Genomic DNA, 22,192 nt, shown 5'->3' with positions numbered 1-22,192 from the left:
TGAACCACAGTTCAGTAAGGAGCTTTTGTTGGTTTAGGGTCCCAAATTAACCTGTCAGGTCCTCTTTAAAAGTTATAGAGCTTTCTACCACCATGACTTATTCATACGATTTATATCAGAGGAACTTGTAGCACAAAGACGTGTCATATTACAGCTTTACATGGAAGTCAATAGGGATGAGAAGAGTTAATCAGAGCTGAGTGAAACATCGGCACTGACAAAAGCTACCGGAGATAAGTAGTAAGATTGTATATAATTTGTAGTGCTTTATTTTATCACTTTATTTATAATACTTCTCTATAATGACCATGGAGTTCCTGAACTCAAGAATACATCTGACTAATGCCAAACCGAGCTACATGTTGCTGCAAGGAACAAATCTAACTAAGTGATTTGGGAGAATTTTCCACAAGGACCTTTAGCCTGCCCTTTTTTGTGAGGGTAGAATGAGAATAAAGTAGAACTATAAATTATTTTGCACAGTGCAGCTTTTTTCTTGGAAGAATCGCATCAAATCACAATACACAGAAACTAACAAACACAACAACACATTAACAAAATGTGGACTTTGGGGTTTGGGAATGGCGGGGGCCTAGATCAGCACTTCTTTCTGGCTACAATTTGGTTGCAGAGTTCAATAATAATAATAATAATAATTCTTTATTTATATAGCACCTACAGATTACGCAGCACTGCGCAAAGCATTTCAAATTGGTCTCTGTCCCCATCGGGTTCACAATCTAATCAACCTACCTGTATGTTTTGGAGTGTCGGAGGAAACTGGAGTACCCAGAGGAAACACAGAGAGAACATACAAACTCTTGATGTTGACTTGGGTGGTACTAGAACCCAGGACTCCGGTGCTGCAAGGCAGAAGTGCTACCCACTGAGCCACAATTGTTTTTGGGATAAACGACTCATGGAATCTTAGCGTCTGGAAATTAATTGTCGATTATGGTTTCCTATAGGGACGGATTATTTAGGATTAATCACATCATAGTATGGTCTCAAATTTGGCCAGACATCTGTCCTGCCACACTTTCTCGAATGTATGCAGCAGTTCCCCTACTGTACACTAGGCTCTACAAATGATCTTGTCAATTCTTTTACTTCCCGTTCACTACACTAGTGATGGGTTGTTCGCGAACGAGCCGGCACAAAGATCCGGATCATTCATGTGAACAACCCTAAGCGACTTACCACGCCCCCTTTAACCCGATAAAATAGGGTTAAAAGTGGAGAGGTGTGGGGGCACTGATTGGCCTGCGGCTCCCTATTATATATTTAATAGGGAGCCGTTCAGGAGCCAAAAGAGCCGACTCTTCTTAATGAGCGGAGCCTAATGAGCCAGCTCACTAAGAAGAGCCGTAATTCCCATCACTACAATGCACCTCCCCAGGATATGGTAGCAAAGTAGATTATACTCGCTGTTGTTTCCCGCCAGATTCGGGAGACCTGCTTTAGCGCCTCAATTCGCCCTGGCAGGTTATCTTCAATGTATTCTTGGGCCTCATCATTCAAGGAAATCTACCATCAAAATCCATCCAGAGTACAGCTAATCTCTGGGATCAGGGGGTTGTTTTCCCCGGTAATTGTAACTTGTAAGGAAAAAAAAAGCAATTAAAAACAAATGTAAAGATGCCTTATATGGGGACAAATAATTCTTGCCCCCAAAGATTCTTTATGTGGCCCCCAGCAGCTCTGGGCCCCCAACACTGGCGCCGGCCTTCACTATGGAATTCATTTATAATGCTTATTTTAAGAGCATTAAAAGAAAACAGCAACATATAGTATTGCCAGGTGAGTTTAAACTGCACAATGTGAATACACCTGTAAATGTGCTGATTTATAGTGTGCACATGGAGATATCCTATTACTTCTCTGTGCCAAGCCCAGGTCACGTGACCTATACCAATCTCTGCGTGCAGTACCAGTCAGCTCCACCAGGTGGCAGCGGCTGCGCGTCTTCCTGTTCCTCTGCTGTCAGTGGCGGCGCCGCTTTGAATTTTCCCTGGCAGAGGCAGCACTATGGCTGCGCCAGCGCCTCCCGAGCTCCAGTGGGACACCATGGAGCAGAGGAAGCACCAGGGAGACAACCTGTATCACCGCCTGTACGGCTGGAAGATGGCGCAGCTCCCCGCAGACGTGCACAGGTTCTGTGACCCGGAGACTAGCGCCCCCCGCAGGAAGGAGCTGCTACACCTGCTCCGGAACCTGGAGGAGGGAGCCAGCTGCCAGCGCCTGCAGATCCTCTTCTCCTTCTCTGTGCCCAGCCCCCGGGTGCTGGAGCTGCTGTGTGCCCTCAACCTGCCCCTGGTATCTGCCGGAGCTGTGAGTGCCCAGTGCCCACCTCCATCTAGTGCCCACCTCCATCTAGTGCCCAGTGCCCACCTCCATCTAGTGCCCAGTGCCCACCTCCATCTAGTGCCCACTCCCCACCTCTATCTAGTGCCCACCTCTATCTAGTGCCCAGTGCCCACCTCCACCTAGTGTCCACCTACACCTAGTGCCCAGTGCCCACCTCCATCTAGTGCCCACCTCCATCTAGTGCCCACCTCCACCTAGTGCCCAGTGCCCACCTCCACCTAGTGCCCACCTCCATCTAGTGCCCAGTGCCCACCTCCACCTAGTGCCCACCTCCATCTAGTGCCCACCTCCACCTAGTGCCCAGTGCCCACCTCCACCTAGTGTTCACCTACACCTAGTGCCCAGTGCCCACCTCCATTTAGTGCCCACCTCCACCTAGTGCCCAGTGCCCACCTCCACCTAGTGCCCACCTCCACCTAGTGCCCAGTTCCCACATCCATCTAGTGCCCAGTGCCCACCTCCATCTAGTGCCCAGTTCCCACATCCATCTAGTGCCCAGTGCCCACCTCCATCTAGTGCCCAGTGCCCACCTCCATCTAGTGCCCAGTGCCCACCCCCAGCTAGTGCCCACCTCCATCTAGTGCCCATTGCCCACCTCCATCTAGTGCCCATTGCCCACCTCCATCTAGTGCCCAGTGCCCACCTCCAGCTAGTGCCCAGTGCCCACCTCCAGCTAGTGCCCACCTCCATCTAGTGCCCAGTGCCCACCTTCATTTGGTGCCCAGTGCCCACCTCCATCTAGTGCCCACCTCCATCTAGTGCCCAGTGCCCACCTCCATCTAGTGTCCATGTCTATCTAGTGCAGAGTACCCACCTCCATCTAGTGCCCACCTCCATCTACTGCCCAGTGCCCACCTCCATCTAGTGCCCAGCATAAAGCCATGTTCACATAAAGTGACTTCATTCAGATTATGTTTTTGATAATCTGTTCTATACATGTAAATGTTTATTTCTGCTAAATCCACTTGTATGACTGGGACAATGTCTGACTATTTGGATGTGTCCCTCTGCCCATCTTATGTGTATGGGGGCACCCTGCCTCTCCCCCAATATCAGCCATAAGGATCAGAAATTTGGATTGGAGTATGATCCAGATGTTCTTTGAGGGATAACCCGATACCGCAGTGTTCCCATTTACTACACAAGTGCAGCTGAACCAGGCATGCATGTGTATAGTGGAGTCATAGGGAATAGCTGTCACCTGAACAAGAAGTGTATAGCCAGGCATTGTTATTTCTACTTACCACAAATATTTCATGACGTGATAGAAGTTGTAGTTAATAAAATTGCTGAGACCCCAAGTGATTACTGGAATAAACGATCAATTATGATTTTGGATTTATAACTTTGTCTCATTATTGTGTTAGATGTTAAAGGAAATCTACCATCAAAATCCAGCATGATAAACCAGGGACACTTACTCATAGATCCAGGCACCGGGACTGTGGTTATCTACTTATACTTGTTATCCATGGCCTCCGTCTTCCTAAAATCAACTTTTAAAATGATGCTACCGTAGCCTCTCTGTGATGTTTGATGATGGCTTTACCAGCTGTTACACTGTCTCCCTCAGTACACAGCAGGAAGTGTTCGCCACAGAGGTGCTGAACAAGCGGGGGAGCGTTTTTTTTTGAGTGAGACAGTATAACAGCCTGTAAAGCCATCATCAGACATAACTGATGTGCTAGGGCAGAGCCCTTCATGCTCATTACCATAATTGAAACTGTAATTTAAGAAGGTAAAGGAGGCCATTGATCAATGAGTGAGTGTTTATTTTGCTGGATTATAATGGAAGATTTTCTCTTAAGGGGGTTAACACTAAATACATTGCTTAGGATTGGGAGTAGCAGTCTAATCTATGGGGTTCCACCATCAGGACCACCAGTGATTGTGAATAGGACCCACAAGTCCCCAGCAGCTCCCCAATTAGGAGCTTATGCACCTTTTCGAACTTATAGGGCACCTAAGGTCTACAGCCCCATAGAAGTGATTGGTGTATAGGTTGAGCAGGTCTTTGAGGGTCACTTTAAGGAAATAACAGGTCCCCATTCTCTTGATCCCTGGACATCCCAGCGGTCAGATCCCAGGCGGTCAGACAATATCCCCTACCTCTTTAAATGAAATTTGTCACCAGATTTATGCTGCACAGTGTCAACCAAGCACAGTGCCGTACATTGTATAGTGGCTGTGTGCGGTATTGCTGTTCAGTCTCATTCACTTGAATTAGGACTGAATTATTAACAGGCTGTGGAACCGATGGAGGTGGCCGTATATATAATGATTGATTATGTGTAGGAATTTCTAACACTAATAATCAGTAATTCATTTGCACAGGTTTGTTTTGGGGAGGGAGCATGCAGATTGTTCCATTGAGATAAATGAGGAGATTTCAGTAATTTCACCTTCATGTATATTGTTGTGCTGTGTGCATTGCTTTGCTTATTTCTGGTGTTTTTGCTGTCTGTCAGGGCACGGGATACTGGGAATTCCTGCTGCAGTCTCGTGGCCTGGACATCGTGGCTTTTGATCAGAACACCATTTTCCCTCCAGAGATGCGTTACACAGAGGTCATGGTAAGAGCAGCATAGTGGAGGGATAATATTGCACTATGAATGTATTTTTTCTGTTGAATTTGTGGAGTTACATGTTCCAGCACATAGCTGACACCAGTGGTAGGTGGAAGAGGGTGCTGCTTTGCAAGGGGAACAGTGCACAGTGTAACAGCCTATGAAGCTACAGCATGGAGGGGTTCTGGTAACACCTATAAAGCTATTTGAAATTTATAAATCTTAATAATTTTTTTTTAAATGTCCTACATTTGCACAACAAATAACTTTTTGTAATGCTATCAGCCTCCCATAATTGCTGCTGCAGGGGAGCCCTCCTGGGTATTGTGTCCTATGTTTGACTGCAGTGTCTAAGAAGTTGAACAATTGTGATCTGCGCTTTTCCATTCTTCGGTGTCGGCACAAATTCTGGGCTGTGATAGCAGTTGTACCGCAGCAGCAGTAGGATGTAATATCCTACAATCTTCTTCTAAAATCAGCGCGTCAGAAAGAGTGCCCGCAACAACTGCCGTAGATTAACGATACGGTGGTCGTTAGCGTTTAAGGACATCTACCATTCCACATACATCTACAGATCTGCATTATACAGTAATCTACTAAATCACAAAGAAAAAGATAGATTAAAATATGTCCACCTACACTATAAAACGCCTGCATAGGAATAAGAAGATGAAAACATGGCAGCATCACAGTATGTGTGTGTGTATATAAATGTACGCAGTGTGCAGTATTTTACATTGTTTTCAGTCGCAGCTTCTGAATATACATCGTATGTTCTGTCTAGACTGGAGGTCCTGAACTCTTGGAGAACTACCCAGATAGAGCCTTGTTTCTTTCCTGGCCTGATGCAGACGGTAACACTTTTTATTATACTCAGTATACTAAGTTGGTTGTGTTTTACAATTTTGTCCTTATATTATGAGCCCCAGGGCTTATGAAAACAAAAAAAACACTATATACTTATCTGACTCTGGGCCAGCGCAGCCTGTCGCATCTGGCTCCTGTCTGTATGCAGAGGCTCAGTGTGGACATCAGGTCCACGGCTGCACACCAACTACAACCACAGCTGTGGGCTGTAGCGAGAGTGCACATGGAGGTGTCCGACCGCGCAGGAAGTCGCCTTAAGCAGCGGCGGATTAAGAATTCTAATGCCACTACTTCACATGGTACTAGAATTAAGCTACTCGGGAAAGGAGGGGAGGTTCCCTTTGTCTGCCTGGAAGGACCCTTGAAAAGTACCGTATATTCCGGCGTATAAGACGACTTTTGAAGACAGAAAAATCTTCTGTCTTCTCTGGGGTCGTCTTATACGCCGGTAATCCCGCCCGCCCGCCGTGTATTCACGGCGGCGGTTGGGTCCCGGTGCATGGAGAGGGCTCACGGGCTGAGCCCTCTCCATAGCCGGTAAGGCCCCTTCCACACTAGCGTTGCATTTCACGTCAGGGTGCAATGCGTGAAAAACTGACGTTTTTGGCTGCGTTTTTGTTCCATTTTTCCTTGGAGTAATTAGCGTTTTTGCGTTTTTCACGCGCGTGTTGTTAGCGTTTTTTTTGCGTTTTCGGCGCATTTTTCACGCGCGAGTCAATGGGAGACTCGAGCATTTTTCAAAGGGACCATGGTTTGGGATTAAAATGTGTTATTTAATTGAAAAATAATGTCTTCTGATAAGTTGCAAACATCTGCGATCTATTCTTCACTGTTCCCCGTGTATATTATCTCCCGACAAGTTAGCAGATGTGAAGAACAGTGAAGAATAGAATAAAAACAGTGAACACAGGATCGTTTAAGAGAAAAACACAGTGCAGAACACAGTGCAGAATAGATTACAGATGTTCGGCACATCTGCTTAATTGTCGGGAGATACGCGCGGAACAGTGCGCCCAAAATAGCATGTGAAGAACAATATATATGTGTGTGAAGAACAAATTGCAGATGTTTAAATACATCTGCAATGTGTTCTTCACACATATATATTGTTCTTCACATGCTATTTTGGGCGCACCGTTCCGCGCGTATCTCCCGACAAGTAAGCAGATGTGCCGAACATCTGTAATCTATTCTGCACTGTGTTCTGCACTGTGTTTTTCTCTTAAATGATCCTGTGTTCACTGTGTTCACTGTTTTTATTCTATTCTTCACTGTTCTTCATTGTGGTTTTTTAATTAAATGATTGTTCTCCAGCAGGGGAAATACTGTTATTCTGGTCACTTAGCAACCCTTACGTTTAAAACGCATTGCACTCGCATTGCACTTGCAATGATTGCGAGTGCAATGCGTTCTTGATGCATCTCCATAGACTTGAATGGGGCTTGAAAAACGCGCGTGACACGCAAAAGTAGAGCATGCTGCGATTTTGACGCGCGTGAAAACCAACGCTAATGAAGAAAGACCCATTGAATACAATGGGACAGAGTGCAATGCAAGTTCTGCGCGTCAAATGCATGCGCAGAACTCGCGCGTGAAAAACGCCAGTGTGGAAGGGGCTTAAGTCTTTGCTGCATATTACCGATCGCGGGTGTTTTCACAGCGATGGCTGCCGGCAGCCTCAAAAAGCTATCGGTGCGCATACTCACCCTCCGTTGGCCCCGATGTCTGCGCGGCTCGTCTTCAGTCTTCCGCGCCGTCTTCTTTCTTCTGCTAGGCGCCGCCATGTTTTTCCCAACAGCGGCGCGTCATACTAGGCGCCTGCCGGGGAAGATCAATGGCGGCGCCCAGCAGAAGAAAGAAGACGGCGCGGAACACTGAAGACGAGCCGCGCAGACATCGGGGGAGCAGCGCAGCACATCGGGGCCACCAGAGGGTGAGTATATAAGTTTATTTTTTTTTTCTAAGGCTGGGCTGGGCTGTGCTGTATACTACTGGGGGCTGTGCTGTATACTACTGGGGGCTGTGCTGTATACTACTGGGGGCTGTGCTGTATACTACTGGGGAGCTGTGCTGTATACTACTGGGGGCTGTGCTGTATACTACTGGGGGCAGGCTGTATACTACTGGGGGCTGTGCTGTAATGGTAATGTTGTTGTTGTATGCCTTATGTTTATGAGCGACAGTTTTCCTGCTATATACCTGCATGTCATAAGAATTTACATTAAAAAAAGGACCATGTTAAATTCAAATCTGTTTTTTTTTTCATTTAATTAAACCTGTATAAATTTGGTATCACTGTGATAGTTCCAAATCAAAGAATAAAGTAGATGTATCATTTGGAGCACAGAGTGAAAGTTGTAAAAACTCAGCTCACAAGTAATTGACGAAAATGCGTTTTTTCACCACATTTAGAATTTTTTTTTTACACGGCATGGAATAATAAATAACGTCACTGAGAAGTAAAACTTGTTACGCAGAGAATAAGCCCTCACACATCTTTGTACACAGAAAAATTAAAAAGTTATGAATTTTTGAAGGTGGAGAGACGAAAAATTATCGAAAAAGCGCTGCGTCCTTAAGGGGTTTAACCCCTTAACGCTCTGCGCCGTAGCTCTACGGCGCAGAGGTATAAGGGATGTATGAAGAGGGCTCACGGGCTGAGTCCTCTTCATACAAAGGTGGGGGTTTTTGCATTTTGCACAAAACCCCCACCGCTAATAACCGCGGTCGGTGCTTGCACCGATCGCGGCTATTAACCCCCTAAACGCCGCCGGCAAAGTCGCCGGCGGCGTTTAAAAGACGGCGGCGCGTGGGCGCCGCCATCTTTTTTTCGATCGCCACGCCCCCGAACGTCATCGGGGGGCGGCGATCAGTTGCCATGGTAGCCTCGTGTCTTCTTTTGACACGAGGCTATCTGGCAGCTGCATATTCGTTACAATGAGCCAGTGGCTCATTGTAATGAATGTGCTGCAAAAATGCCATATATTGCAATACAGAAGTATTGCAGTATATGGTAGGAGCGATCTGACTATCTAGGGTTAATGTACCCTAGATGGTCTAAAAGATAGTGAAGAAAAAAAAAAGTTTAAAAAATAAAAAAAATTAATAAAATATTAAAAGTTCAAATCACCCCCCTTTCCCTAGAACGGATATAAAACATAACAAACAGTAAAAATCACAGACATATTAGGTATCGCCGCGTCCCAAAATGCCCGATCTATCAAAATATAAAAACGGTTACGGCCGGCGGTGACCTCCGAGGCGGGAAATGGCGCCCAAATGTCCGAAATGCGACTTTTACACCTTTTTACATCACATAAAAAATGATCAAAATGTCGCACAGACCTCAAAATGGTAGCAATGAAAACGTCGCCTCATTTCGCAAAAAATTACCCCTCACACATCTCCGTGCGCCAAAGTATGAAAAAGTTATTAGCGTCAGAAGATGGCAAAAAATTTTTTTTCTTTTTTGTACACATTCGTTTAATTTTTGAAAATGTATTAAAACACAATAAAACCTGTATAAATTTGGTATCACCGCGATCGCACCGAACCAAAGAATAAAGTAGGCGTGTTATTTGGAGCGAAGAGTGAAAGTCGTAAAAACTGAGCCCACAAGAACGTGACGCACGTGCGGTTTTTTTTCAATTTTTCCACATTTGGAATTTTTTTTCAGCTTTGCAGTACATGGCATGTTAAAATAAATAACATTACGGGAAAGTAAAATTTGTTACGCACAAAATAAGCCCTCACACAGGTCTGTACACGGAAAAATGAAAAAGTTATGGATTTTTGAAGTTGGAGAGCGAGAAATGAGGCGAAAAACCCTCCGTCCTTAAGGGGTTAAAGAAGCATCTGTGCTAAATCAAGTAAAGCTATTAACAATTGGGTTAAAAATACACTGATTACTTTCTACTCTGTTAGTATTATTTTGTATCATTGCTTTACAATACTTTTATATTGAAAGTATTAATTTGTGAATGATATGAATGTGGTATTTCAGAGGATAAAGATTGAGCTGTGTGTCTCAGAATCTGATAACTTCTCAAATCCTAGTAGAATGGATTTTGCTATAGATGCTCCTCAAATGTCCTATGGCATTTGTGAAGTATTTATATTGAATCCATTCTATCTGAATGATGCTATGTTTAAAGGAAATCTACATCAATCTAATCAAAATGATAAACCAGGGAGCATGATCATAGTAACCTTCTAATATTTGTTATCCATGGTCTCCTTTTCTTCTAAAAACAAAGTTTCAAAATTATGCCCCTGGGGGTGTTACCAATGACCCTCCGGGCTGTAGCTTCACAGGCTGTCACACGGTCTTCCCTGCCTGCTGTAATCTCACACAAGGGGAGGTACTCTTGCACAGTGTAACAGCCTGTAAAGATCTGACACCCTGTCATAACGTCTGCACGGGGTGTGTGCAATTAGGAGGTGTGTGTGTATATGTATGTATGTATGTATATATATATATATATATATATATATATATATATATATATATATATATACACTCACCGGCCACTATATTAGGAACACCTGTCCAACTGCTCATTAACACTTAATTTCTAATCAGCCATTCACATGGCGGCAACTCAGTGCATTTAGGCATGTAGACATGGTCACGACAATCTCCTGCAGTTCAAACCGAGCATCAGTATGGGGAAGAAAGGTGATTTGAGTGCCTTTGAACGTGGCATGGTAGTTGGTGCCAGAAGGGCTGGTCTGAGTATTTCAGAAACTGCTGATCTACTGGGATTTTCATGCACAACCATCTCTAGGGTTTACAGAAAATGGTCCGAAAAAGAAAAAACATCCAGTGCGCGGCAGTTCTGTGGGCGGAAATGCCTTGTTGATGCCAGAGGTCAGAGGAGAATGGGCAGACTGGTTCGAGCTTATAGAAAGGCAACAGTGACTCAAATCGCCCCCCGTTACAACCAAGGTAGGCAGAAGAGCATCTCTGAACGCACAGTACGTCGAACTTTGAGGCAGATGGGCTACAGCAGCAGAAGACCACACCGGGTGCCACTCCTTTCAGCTAAGAACAGGAAACTGAGGCTACAATTTGCACAAGCTCATCGAAATTGGACAGTAGAAGATTGGAAAAACGTTGCCTGGTCTGATGAGTCTCGATTTCTGCTGCGACATTCGGATGGTAGGGTCAGAATTTGGCGTGAACAACATGAAAGCATGGATCTATCCTGTCTTGTATCAACGGTTCAGGCTGGTGGTGGTGGTGTCATGGTGTGGGGAATATTTTCTTGGCACTCTTTGGGCCCCTTGGTACCAATTGAGCATCGCTGCAACGCCACAGCCTACCTGAGTATTGTTGCTGACCATGTCCATCCCTCTATGACCACAATGTACCCAACATCTGATGGCTACTTTCAGCAGGATAATGCGCCATGTCATAAAGCTGGAATCATCTCAGACTGGTTTCTTGAACATGACAATGAGTTCACTGTACTCAAATGGCCTCCACAGTCACCACATCTCAATCCAATAGAGCATCTTTGGGATGTGGTGGAACGGGAGATTCGCATCATGGATGTGCAGCCGACAAATCTGCGGCAACTGTGTGATGCCATCATGTCAATATGGACCAAAATCTCTGAGGAATGCTTCCAGCACCTTGTTGAATCTATGCCACGAAGAATTGAGTCAGTTCTGAAGGCAAAAGGGGGTCCAACCCGTTACTAGCATGGTGTACCTAATAAAGTGGCCGGTGAGTGTATATAGCCCTGTGGCAGCTGTAAAGGGGTTAATACTTTCAATCTAACTTTCAATATAAAAGCATTGTAAACCATAACAATAATACTAACAGATACAGAAGTAATTACTGTATATTTAAATTTACTCTTTAATGGCACCTCTTGACTAAGCAGAGATGCTTCCTTTAAAATAAACGTTAAGTTTTTAGTTTCCAGAAATGGGACTTTTTCTTGTTGTCCAAAGACAAATTATCTAAAATTTAGGAAGATGTAAATCGTTATCCTATGTAGGAGAACGTGTGAATATTTTGGCATATGACCAGTAGAGGTCAGTATATATATATTGGTCATGTATTATCACATACATTTACTGACTGGCCCCCATGCAATTAAAGGGATTGTCTAGAGGCAGAAAAAAAGTTTACGCAGAATTTCCTGTGGCTTTGCAGTCACTAGGATTCATTTTTATTGTACATATTTTACATATTTTAATGGGCACTCACAATGTCTCTTATTGAGTCTCTTACAGAGTCTTAGTGAAACCCATTTTCTTTATCAAGTACCATGATCCTGGATCCATTGTGATACCATTTAAGAATCTTTCTCACTTCTGCTAATTTAGGGATGTTCTAGTGTACAGCTGCTATATTTTGTTCTCACCACTAGGGGTCAGTATGTGTATTAAGATTTGCTTGTGGAATTTAAAAGGGTAACTTTATCACTATAAGTAGCAGAATCACAAACAAAATAAATGTATCCAATGACTGTGCCAGGCTACTTATTTACTATAATGTTTCACTGGTTCAAAATATAGACTGTGAAGACAGGTTGTGTTATGTATCATTATACACTTTTCTTGCATCTAGGTTTGTTCAAGGATGAGTTATTTGGGCTTAGCCACATGAACCTCCTGTGACAAACATTGTATGTACATTGTTTTTAATGGTTCATAATAAAGACATTTACATTCCTTATTGCAACTCAGTAAAGACACTCTATAAAAGACCTTACTTTACAGTGATCATAAAAAGCCTCTTTCCTGTATACTTTAATATATTACTTTACTCTTCTTTTACTCAATGCTGGAGTTGTGTTCACTGTATTCACTATGTAGGTAGATCATGGGGCCCAGGCCTGATCCTCATCTTCTGCTTTCCAACATTATTTTCTGCTTTTCGTGTAGCCGCCTCTAGGGGAGCTCAATGCCAGTAGATTTATACAGCTCCCATTGATGTAAGTGAGAGCTGCATACATTTCTTTGCACAGAGCTCCCTCTAGTGGTGGCTGCAGGGAGCCAGTTTTAGCACTCTGGAGATATATGATTGTATTCTCGTATAAATAAAATACAAAAATATGGCGTTCAGAATGAGCACAATAATAATAAATCATCTGGGTTATTGATGTTTTATTTTAAAAGTCATTGGTGGCCCGCCGTATTATACAGGGGTCCCCATGACATCTGTGTATGCCACTGATTCTGGCTATTTTACAACATATGTGCTGTTTTGCAGAGACTTCCCATTTCTCTCTGGACTGCTTGGCTTACTTCAGGGGTCACACACTTTTTCATGTGGGGGAACTGCTTGGTGAGACATTATCTTCTAACCCTTGGGGTCAGTCCACGTCACGTGCCTTTCAGCTTTCTCTGGCTGAGGACTTCTGCTGTGTGAAGAGGATACGTTTGCCCAGCTGGCCAGGACAAGTGGACTCCTTTAGCGTATGGAAGCGAAAGAATCCCCAGTTTGTGCTGTGTGATGGGGCTCATTTCCAGTATGCAGAGACTAATTTGGAAGTATAAAGTTACAGGTGTATTATAATTTTGCAAACAGACAGAACTGATACACAGCCCTCCTTCCAGGGGATAGAAGAATGTGACTTTGTGTACGTGTTATTCTTGCACATTTCCAATGGAAGATGGATCTGTACATCTTCCACCATCACCAAATGCGATTGTATAAAATGATAGACTGGGATGTGTCTGCAGTGCAGGAAGGATAAATCTGTGCGCATCGGAGCACCACACACATATCTTGTCACAACCGACTGGGCCAGTGTTCAATCCTAGGAATCTGGGCTGCAGCAGCAACGTTCCTATCTACCTAGGTCAGTGGTGGCGAACCTAAGGCACGGGTGCCAGACGTGCCACTCGGAGACCTCTCTATGGGCACCTGCGCCATCACCCCAGGGAAGAGTTTGCCAAACAGGACTCAAGGCCTCTTGCAGTCCCACGCAGCCCAGGACCCTGGACGGAAGCTACAATGATAATCCAAACTTCTTCTCCTTTTATACAATTTAAACCTGTGACAGAGCAGGGAGTAATACGTTACTGCTTAAATTTTAGCATTGGCACTTTGCGAAAAATATGCAGGTTTTGGTTGTAGTTTGAGCACTCGGTGGCTAAAAGGTTTGCCATCACTGACCTAGGTTATCGTTGTAGCCAGTTACTCACCTCACGGGGGCAGGTTTATCATTCAGTCGGATCTTACTCCAGTTTTTAACTGTCTTAGGATCTGAGGGGGACATATATCAGAGCTTGTCCACCAATCCCTGAAATAATTGCAATGACTAGCGAATCGCCAGACATTGCCATTATCTTACCCTTACCATTCGGTCTTACGTTACCATTCGGTCTCAGCATTGTGCAGTGACACTGAGGAGCAGTCGTCTGTGAAAAGCTGAGACTGCCTGTTTGCAAATTCCCGAGAATCATCCAAAAGTAAGTGTGCTTAGGTAAAAAAAATTCTAAATAAAAGTGGTAGTTTTTCTGTGCTACTAAGTGGACTGGAGTAGATTTTTGACGGAATTTGTGACTTTCTGTAAAATCACATTTCATAAATCTGTCTACCACTTTTGGCTTCAATTGATAAACCCAAAGTGGGACTAGTTTGTCAAAAAGTTGCAAAATCTGTTGGAAATTGGAACATTTTTTATTTTGGAGATAGAAAACGGACATAACTGCAATGATAAACCCCTCCCACATTGACTACAAGGATGTGGTCGCAGCAGAACAGGGGACATCAAAAGGGGATATAGCTTATTTTGTTATTTTATGCCTTTTATCTTGTTAATTTTTTGGAATATATAAATCTCTGAAAATTAAAGGGGTTTGCCCATGAAAGAAAGTTCTCAAATTTAAATCCCCTTGTGATGCTTACACAATAAAGGTAATTTTTAACCCCTTTACTTTACAATTTTATAGTTTTATTCCCTCAGTTATTGTCATTGTAAAATTCCAGAGTGTGGGCAAGCACTGTTTAAGCTGAATCTAAACTGTACACGCTGCTTGCTGGCAGGAAGTGTTTGAGCTTGTCTATTAATGGCGGGGGGAAGGGCAGTGTGCAGACAGGAGAAGCTATTTATGAGAAGAATCTGCCCTGTGCGACCAAAATCTGAAAATGTACTGTAGGATGCCGGAGCAACTGAAATTGTATACACCAGGACCGATAGAGACAGGTTGGAATTATATCTGTGAAATGCTGTATTTTTGTTAGTAACATTGAATTAGAGAGTATGACCTGGCCTCCACAGTCATAAAACCTCAAGATCGAGATGGTTTGGTGTAATCTGGACCACAGAGTCAAGGCAAAAGGGCCAACAAGTGCAAGGCATCTGTGGGAATTCCTTCAAGACTGTTGGTGACTACCTCTTGAAGCTCATCTAGAGAAGCCAAGAGTGTGCAAAGCAGTAATCAAAGCAAAAGGTGGCTGCTTTGAAGAACCTAGAATATAAGACTTATTTTCAACTGTTTCACCCTTTTTTGGTTAAGTATATAATCCCACATGTGTTAATTCATAGTTTGATGCCTTCAGTGTGGATCTACAATTTTTATAGTCATGAAAATACAGAAAACTCTTTGGATGCGAAGGTGTATCCAAACTTTTGGTCTGTATTGTAGATTGATATATATATATATATATATATATCAATCAGAGGACCCTATGGCGTACAGTAGGCGTTTGTTGGGTCTTAAAATATAGTGTATATGCTTGGAGTAGCTTCTGTGCCAAATGTAGCCCTAATGTAAATGCCACCTCATACCACTGACCTATTGGCCTCTACCAGGAGATCACAAGTCTTTTATAATCTTGCTTTTTCTGTAAATGTGTGTGAAAATGAAAGAAAATCTAGGATACTGGCCTGCCTTCAGTCAGTTCTTATCACTGTGACGTGTTCCTGCAGTTCTGGAATGTCTTTCCATATTTCATTTAAATCTTGTAAATTGTGGATTTGGATAAAGCTTTCTACATGATTGTTTATCTTCTGTTTATTGGTTTTAGGCTTAAAACTGCTATTGAATGGAAAGTATGTGCATATGTGACTCATACTTACCTGCCGGATATTGTTACTCACAGAGTTAGCCGCTAGGGAGTTCAGCTTGTCTAGATACAGATGAGATAGCTGTAATATATGCAGTTATTCACTGAAATTTTCCATTGAAGATGGTTTTATTTATATTGTTGTCACCTTCTCATCAAAGGTTCGACAATCTATATACATCTGGTGGCCCGTTATTGAGAAAACTATTGCGTGTGTCTATGGATTTAGAGCTTTCCTACCAGTTTCTCATCATAACTGCCCCTCTTTCTATTTCATCCAGGATTGTATTATTGTGAATCAACAAATTTTATTCCTTCTTATTAAAAATGAGCCCGGATGTTCCTCCTTCGCACCACTCTAACTAAAGGTCCACATTCAGTCTGCATCTAGGGTACATACTACTTTTTACTAGAGAAAATGTTCAGAATAGAGCTATTTTTACTCCATGGTTGGATGTACACGAAACAATGTTGTTGGTCAGATCCCACGGACTAGACGCACTGCACTAGACTGTGAAATCGGACTAACGCACAACTCTGCCACTCTATTTACTGTCTCTGGGAGCAGCTGGAGAAGTTTTAGCGCTGTGCTCAGCTACTTCTATCATTGCCATTCAATAGAATGGAGAGGAATGATCCATGCCCCACTGCTGCCACTCCACCCACTAATGAGAATGGGATCCCCATTCTCTGGAGAGCTGGGGGGGGGGGGTCAGCTTGCAGAAAGGGTTACTCAAATCCTGGGGGGCAAACCATATGAGCCATTAGACACTTTATCAGGTCCCTTTATTTCTCAGCTGTCAGTGGATACAGGACAGAAAGCTGATTTACACAAACTGCTTATATAAGGAAAAAAAAGGCAGAAAGAAAATGAGGAGACAGGAGAAGATTTCTTTATTATAGTATATTACAAAGTTTACTATTATCATCTGCATTTTGGTTTTTAGTTAAGTTTTAGGTACAGCCATAGAGTATCACTATTCTGTCTTAAAGGGGTTTTCCAACGAACAAATGTTAAGCCCTATCCACGGGATAGGGCCTAACTTGCTGATCAGTGGGGGTCTAAGTGATGGGGCTCGATGGGGTCCCACATTCCTCCGTCGGACCCCTCGTTGCTCCGTCAGACTAATAGTCATGTGCTGCCATCTGCTCTATTAAACTCTATGGAACTGACAGAAATTGTTGAGCACCGTGCTCCAAGATCTCCATCAGCGACGAGGGGTCCAACGGAGTTATGTGGGATCACTCGTTTTTGTGATCTGTGGGGGTCTCATCACTGAGACCCACACTGATTAGCAAGATAGGGCCTAACTTTTGTTCGTGGAAAAACCCCTTTCAGAGCTGTTCTTTATTATTTTGCAAATCCTTTTAATGAGTCATTATGTTACCAACATGGACATGACATGAACATACACTCGTCTTTGTATTACATGCTGAGCAATTTACCAGTGTCTATGATGTCTTGCAACCCTCTGTGAATCACACAAAGCCGTTATGAGACATGTACAATGTCAAGATTTATACATTCTCAGAAGAAATTTGACTCATGTAAAGAAGAAAAAAAATCTTCTCATTGTGCTGGAATGTTGGTTCTACACCATTTACTTGTATATTGGTCCTGCTTTGTGGTTTATATAACGTTTTACTATATTTCACTTATTTATGGGCACATATTCTTAATTCTTATATTCTCACTGCATCTGCTTCTAAAAGTTTCATTGCTTCTAAAGCCTTCTATAGATCCATATTGTTTTTTTTTTTAGTTTTTCAAGCTTTGCACAATAAAATCAAGCTCTACAAAACATTCATTTGTTTGATACCATCATCTTCCAAGACCCATAACATTTTTTAGTGTAAAGGGAAATCTACCTACAAAATCAAGCATGGATAAACCAGAAGCATTTATTCATAGATCCAGGCGCCGTGACTGTGGTAATCTCCTTATATTTGTATCAATTGACTCCTTCCTTCTAAAATCAACTTTTATAATTCTGCTAATAAACCTGAAGGGATATGTTTGTTTTTTTACCAGAGTCCCTCTATGTTGCAGCTTCATAGGCTGTTACACTGTCTTCTCCTCCCCCTGTTTCCCCAGAAAGCCTTTTGCCTGATGTAATCTCACTGCAGCACAGGAAGTTTCAGCACTGTAACAGTCTGTGAATTTGCAGCAACAGAGCCCTTCAGACTCATTAGCACAGGGCCGGATTAAAGGAGGGGCTCATGGGGCTCGAGCCCCGGGGCCCCCACCACTTTCACTTTTTAAGGGGCCCCCACCTGTTGCTGACTGTCTCTGTGTGCAATGCGCAGCGGCCGTGGCCGCCCGCAACGGACATAGGGGTCTGGGATGACAGCTGTGTCAGTGGGACACAGCTGCCTTCACTGGGGGAGATTGCCAAGATCGCCATTTTCTACAGGGGACTGGCGGCTAAAGTCTACAGAGGGCTTTAGGCTGTATACTACAGGGGGCTGGTGGCTGCATACTACAGGGGGCTGGCAGGCTACATACTACAGGTGGCTGGCAGGCTATATGCTACAGGGGGCTGGCAGGCTATATACCTCCAAAAACATTGGTAGAAGGGCCCCCACCAGTTTGCGCCCAGGGGCCCCCACCACCCTTAATCCAGCCCTGCATTAGCATAATTATAAAAGTTGATTTTAAAAGGCAGGAGGCTATGGATAGCAAATATAAAAAGATTACCACAGTCACCGTGTCTGGATCTTTTTTATTTTGACTCCGGAGCTATTTGAGGGCTTGTTTTTTTGTGGAATGGATTGTTCTTTTTATCGGTTCCATTGTTTTCTATATATGACTTTTTTATTGCTTTTTTAATTCAAAAAGAGAGCCCCCTACCTCATAATGCACTTAGATCTCTCGGTAAGCATTGACAGGCTCTATGACCAAACAAAGAGTAGGACAGGCACTACCAATATATGAAGAGAAGTAATGAGTCCACGTATCCTACGGGAGCATGTAACCAACAAAAGAACAAGAGAGAGGATACGTATAATGGAATGAGGTAATATCAAAAAAGCTTTATTAGTACATATACATAAACACAATAACAACAAGACCACAAAATAAAAACACTTAAAAAGTGCACCATGCAAGGTGTACTTAACCTCCCAGGACCTGTATGTCCTGGGCTCCCCAGCCCAAGACCGACCAAGTCAAAACGACAAATGTCTGATGCAGGACAATGAAGAAAGTGCTAAATACAGCTGGATAACGTCAAATTGCGGCAGGAAATATGTACATACATAAAGTGACCAGTGCAAAGAATAAACCCAACAGTCCTGTATGTAGTGGCCTAAATGCCTAAAGTATACGGTACCTAATGTAGATCCATATAATAAGGTAAAGGAGGCAGGAAGGCAAGGTCAGAGTGGGGAGGAGGAGAGAGTAGCGAACCCCACGCGTATCGTCACCTACTCCGGTGACTTCCTCAGGGGTATAACAGGTATAACGTTATACCCCTGAGGAAGTCACCGGAGTAGGTGACGATACGCGTGGGGTCTCTCTTGTTCTTTTGTTGGTTACATTGACAGGCTCTAACGGTTAGACAGTCCCAATCGTGTATCTGTTAGATGCTGACTTTCAGAGCAGGTGCCCACCGGTCATGACCCATAGAGCACTTAGGTTAGTACGTACAAGATAGTTTCCTTGGGTTTGTACTTAAGTTGAACTGTATATTTTATAATAGTAGTTCCAGACAAAAATTTTTGGTCCCAGTGACAATTGGATTTTCTACATTTTTAGTTGTAATGGGACTAAGGATTAGCAATAAAGCTTCATTACAGACACCTTACAGCTGAGTGTTGCAGCCTGGGACTAAAGTAACATCCAGAGAGCTTCACCAGAGGTAACGGGGGGCAGAGGGGGCCGTCTGTAACTAGGGGTCGTCTGTAAGTTGGGTGTCCATAAGTAGTATATATATAAATACCCTTTTCAACAAATCATAGAAATTACTGTGTATAATAATAGTTGATTCATGCAACAGAAACATAAGCCTTTCCCTTTTGTTATGTATGGGCCAATTCCTGTAGATGCATGACTAAATATGCGTTTTTCTTGCTTGAATGTATTTTTCTTTGGTCTTTTCATATTCTATTCTGATTATAAAAAGAATGAATGTGTCTAATAATATTCCTGCAGGTAGATGCCAGCATTGCACCACTTTATAGTGTATGATTAAATCCTCTGAGTGTTTTGGAGGCTGGCAAGCATTAACTTGTTGTATTCTACATTTGGACTAACCCAGCGTTTAAGGACCACTACGCCATTATGTGTAGAGTGATATTGGAAAGATTACACTTCTCGCTTGCCCAAGGGGTTCACAACAAATGATAGAAGTGGTGTCTAAACATAGATATGGTATATATTCCCACAGGTGGGGTGGAGGGAAAGCTTGACCCAACAGCTCACCTTCAACTAGATAAGTGTGCTCGTCCTGGTATGCTAACAAGCAGTTAGGATGAAGGGCTTATTTTCATGTAGCTAAAGGCGAGTCGATAATGAATAATAAAAGGCATCTTCCCTCTACTTGACTTGAGGTCCTCGTAAAACCTGGAATGTGAGAAGAACATCTCCTTAAATGTGGTGTAAGGGGTTCACTTTTTTGTGTATGCTGAAGAAGATTACAATTTTCTTTCTTTGTTTTGTGGGTCTTGGGAACAATCTTTTGTAGATTGTTATAATTTAGGACCTAAATTGCTAAGGGGGGTATCCCCATCTCATGAATTAAAACATTCTCCCGAAATTGGTGAAGTGATGGTATATTACCTAGTTCAACCAAGTAGCAGATTATTTTTGCCGTAAGCCCTGAAAGTATAACAGTATGGGCCATCCTCTGATTAAAAACACATAGAGATAGTCCTCTACCTAGGATCTTAAAAAAGCAGCCACTTCTAAATCAAAAACGCTGATAACACTACTGATAAGCCCCCACTCCCATGTGCACCCGACCTCACAGTTGGAAGACAGACCTGGTTCACTAACACTCTGTAAATGACACATTACAAGCTGCAAGTTGCCTTGCAAATTATTAGGTCACACAATGCTACAATTCTGGGTAAATTTTCATCTGGGTTTATGAGAGATCGGTCCTCCCAGACTACTCTGATTGGTTTCTACGAGGAAATAAGTTCCAGACTGGACCTGGGGGACGCTGTAGATGTTGTATATCTGGACTTTTCAAAGGCATTTGATCCCATGCCACATAAAAGGTTGGTATATAAAATGAGACTGCTAGGAATAGGAGAAAATCTGTGTATTTGGGTAAGTAATTGGCTTAGGGATAGAAAACAGAGGGTGGTCATTAATGGCACATTCTCAGATTGGGTTGACGTTACCAGTGGAGTGCCACAGGGGTCAGTATTGGGGCCACTTCTTTTTAATATTTTTATTAATGACCGTGTAGTGGGTTACATAGTCAAGTTTCAATATTTGCAGATGATACTAAGCTGTGTAAAGTAATAAATACTGAGGTTGATAGTTTAGCATTACAGAGGGATTTGTGGAAGCTTGAGGAATGGGCAGAGAAATGGTTGATGAGGTTTAATGTAGATAACTGTAAAGTTATGCACTTGGGCCATGGAAACAAAAAGTATAATTATGTTCTAAACTGTCAATTACTTAGTAAAACTGAAGCTGAAAAGGACTTGGGGGTATTGGTGGAGGGTAAACTTAATTTTAATGACCAGAGCCAGGCAGCTATTGCTAAAGTAAATAAAATTATGGGATGTATCAAGAGAGGATTAGATTCTCATGATAAAGACATAGTTCTGCCCTTATACAAATCGCTGGTCAGACCACACATGGAATATTGTGTACAGTTTTGGGCACCAGTGTATAAAAAGGACATAATAGAACTGGAACAGATGCAGTGGAGAGCAACCAGGATTATTAGGGGAATGGGGGGATTAGAATACACTGACAGATTTCAAAATGTGGTATTATGCAGTTAAGAAAAAAAGACGACTGAGGGGAGACCTCATTACAATGTACAAATACCTGAACGGACAGTACAAGGATCTCTGCAAAGATCTTTTATACCTAGGCCTGTGACTAGGACAAGGGGACATCCTTTGCGCCTAGAGGAGAGGCGATTTTACCATCACCATACACAGGGGGCATCCTCTACGCCTAGAGGAGAGGCCATTCTACCATCAACATAGACAAAGGTTCTTTACTGTACGAGCAGTGAGACTATGGAACTCTCTGCCGCAGGAGGTTGTTATGGCGGACTCTATGTACATGTTCAAGAGAGGCCTGGATGACTTTCAGTGGAGAAAAAATATCACGGGTTATGGAGATAAAACATTTATTTAATTCTTTAAAGTTGGACTTGCATCTTTTTCT

General features: G+C 43.0%; 1 protein-coding gene across 1 annotated transcript; it reads left to right on the top strand.

Moving 5' to 3' along the window:
* Positions 1 to 1,957: 1,957 nt before the first annotated feature.
* LOC140119392 (uncharacterized) lies at positions 1,958 to 16,387 on the top strand. The gene is made up of 4 exons (XM_072138369.1): positions 1,958 to 2,331; positions 4,836 to 4,940; positions 5,719 to 5,788; positions 13,030 to 16,387. The coding sequence occupies exons 1-4, from the start codon at positions 2,029 to 2,031 to the stop codon at positions 13,314 to 13,316; spliced, it is 765 nt and encodes a 254-aa protein (XP_071994470.1). The 5' UTR covers positions 1,958 to 2,028; the 3' UTR covers positions 13,317 to 16,387.
* The last annotated feature ends 5,805 nt before the right edge of the window (positions 16,388 to 22,192 follow it).

The sequence above is a fragment of the Engystomops pustulosus genome, chromosome 2, assembly GCF_040894005.1.
Source record: "Engystomops pustulosus chromosome 2, aEngPut4.maternal, whole genome shotgun sequence".
Classification (NCBI taxonomy): Eukaryota; Metazoa; Chordata; class Amphibia; order Anura; family Leptodactylidae; genus Engystomops; species Engystomops pustulosus.
This window is presented reverse-complemented; position numbering and strand designations above follow the sequence as displayed.

Coding starts and splice junctions, on each gene's coding strand:
- LOC140119392 (XM_072138369.1), top strand. CDS start 2,029: ATGGCTGCGCCAGCGCCTCCCGAGCTCCAGTGGGACACCATGGAGCAG. Junction 2,332..4,835: donor CCCTGGTATCTGCCGGAGCT/GTGAGTGCCCAG, acceptor GCTGTCTGTCAG/GGCACGGGATACTGGGAATT. Junction 4,941..5,718: donor TGCGTTACACAGAGGTCATG/GTAAGAGCAGCA, acceptor TGTTCTGTCTAG/ACTGGAGGTCCTGAACTCTT.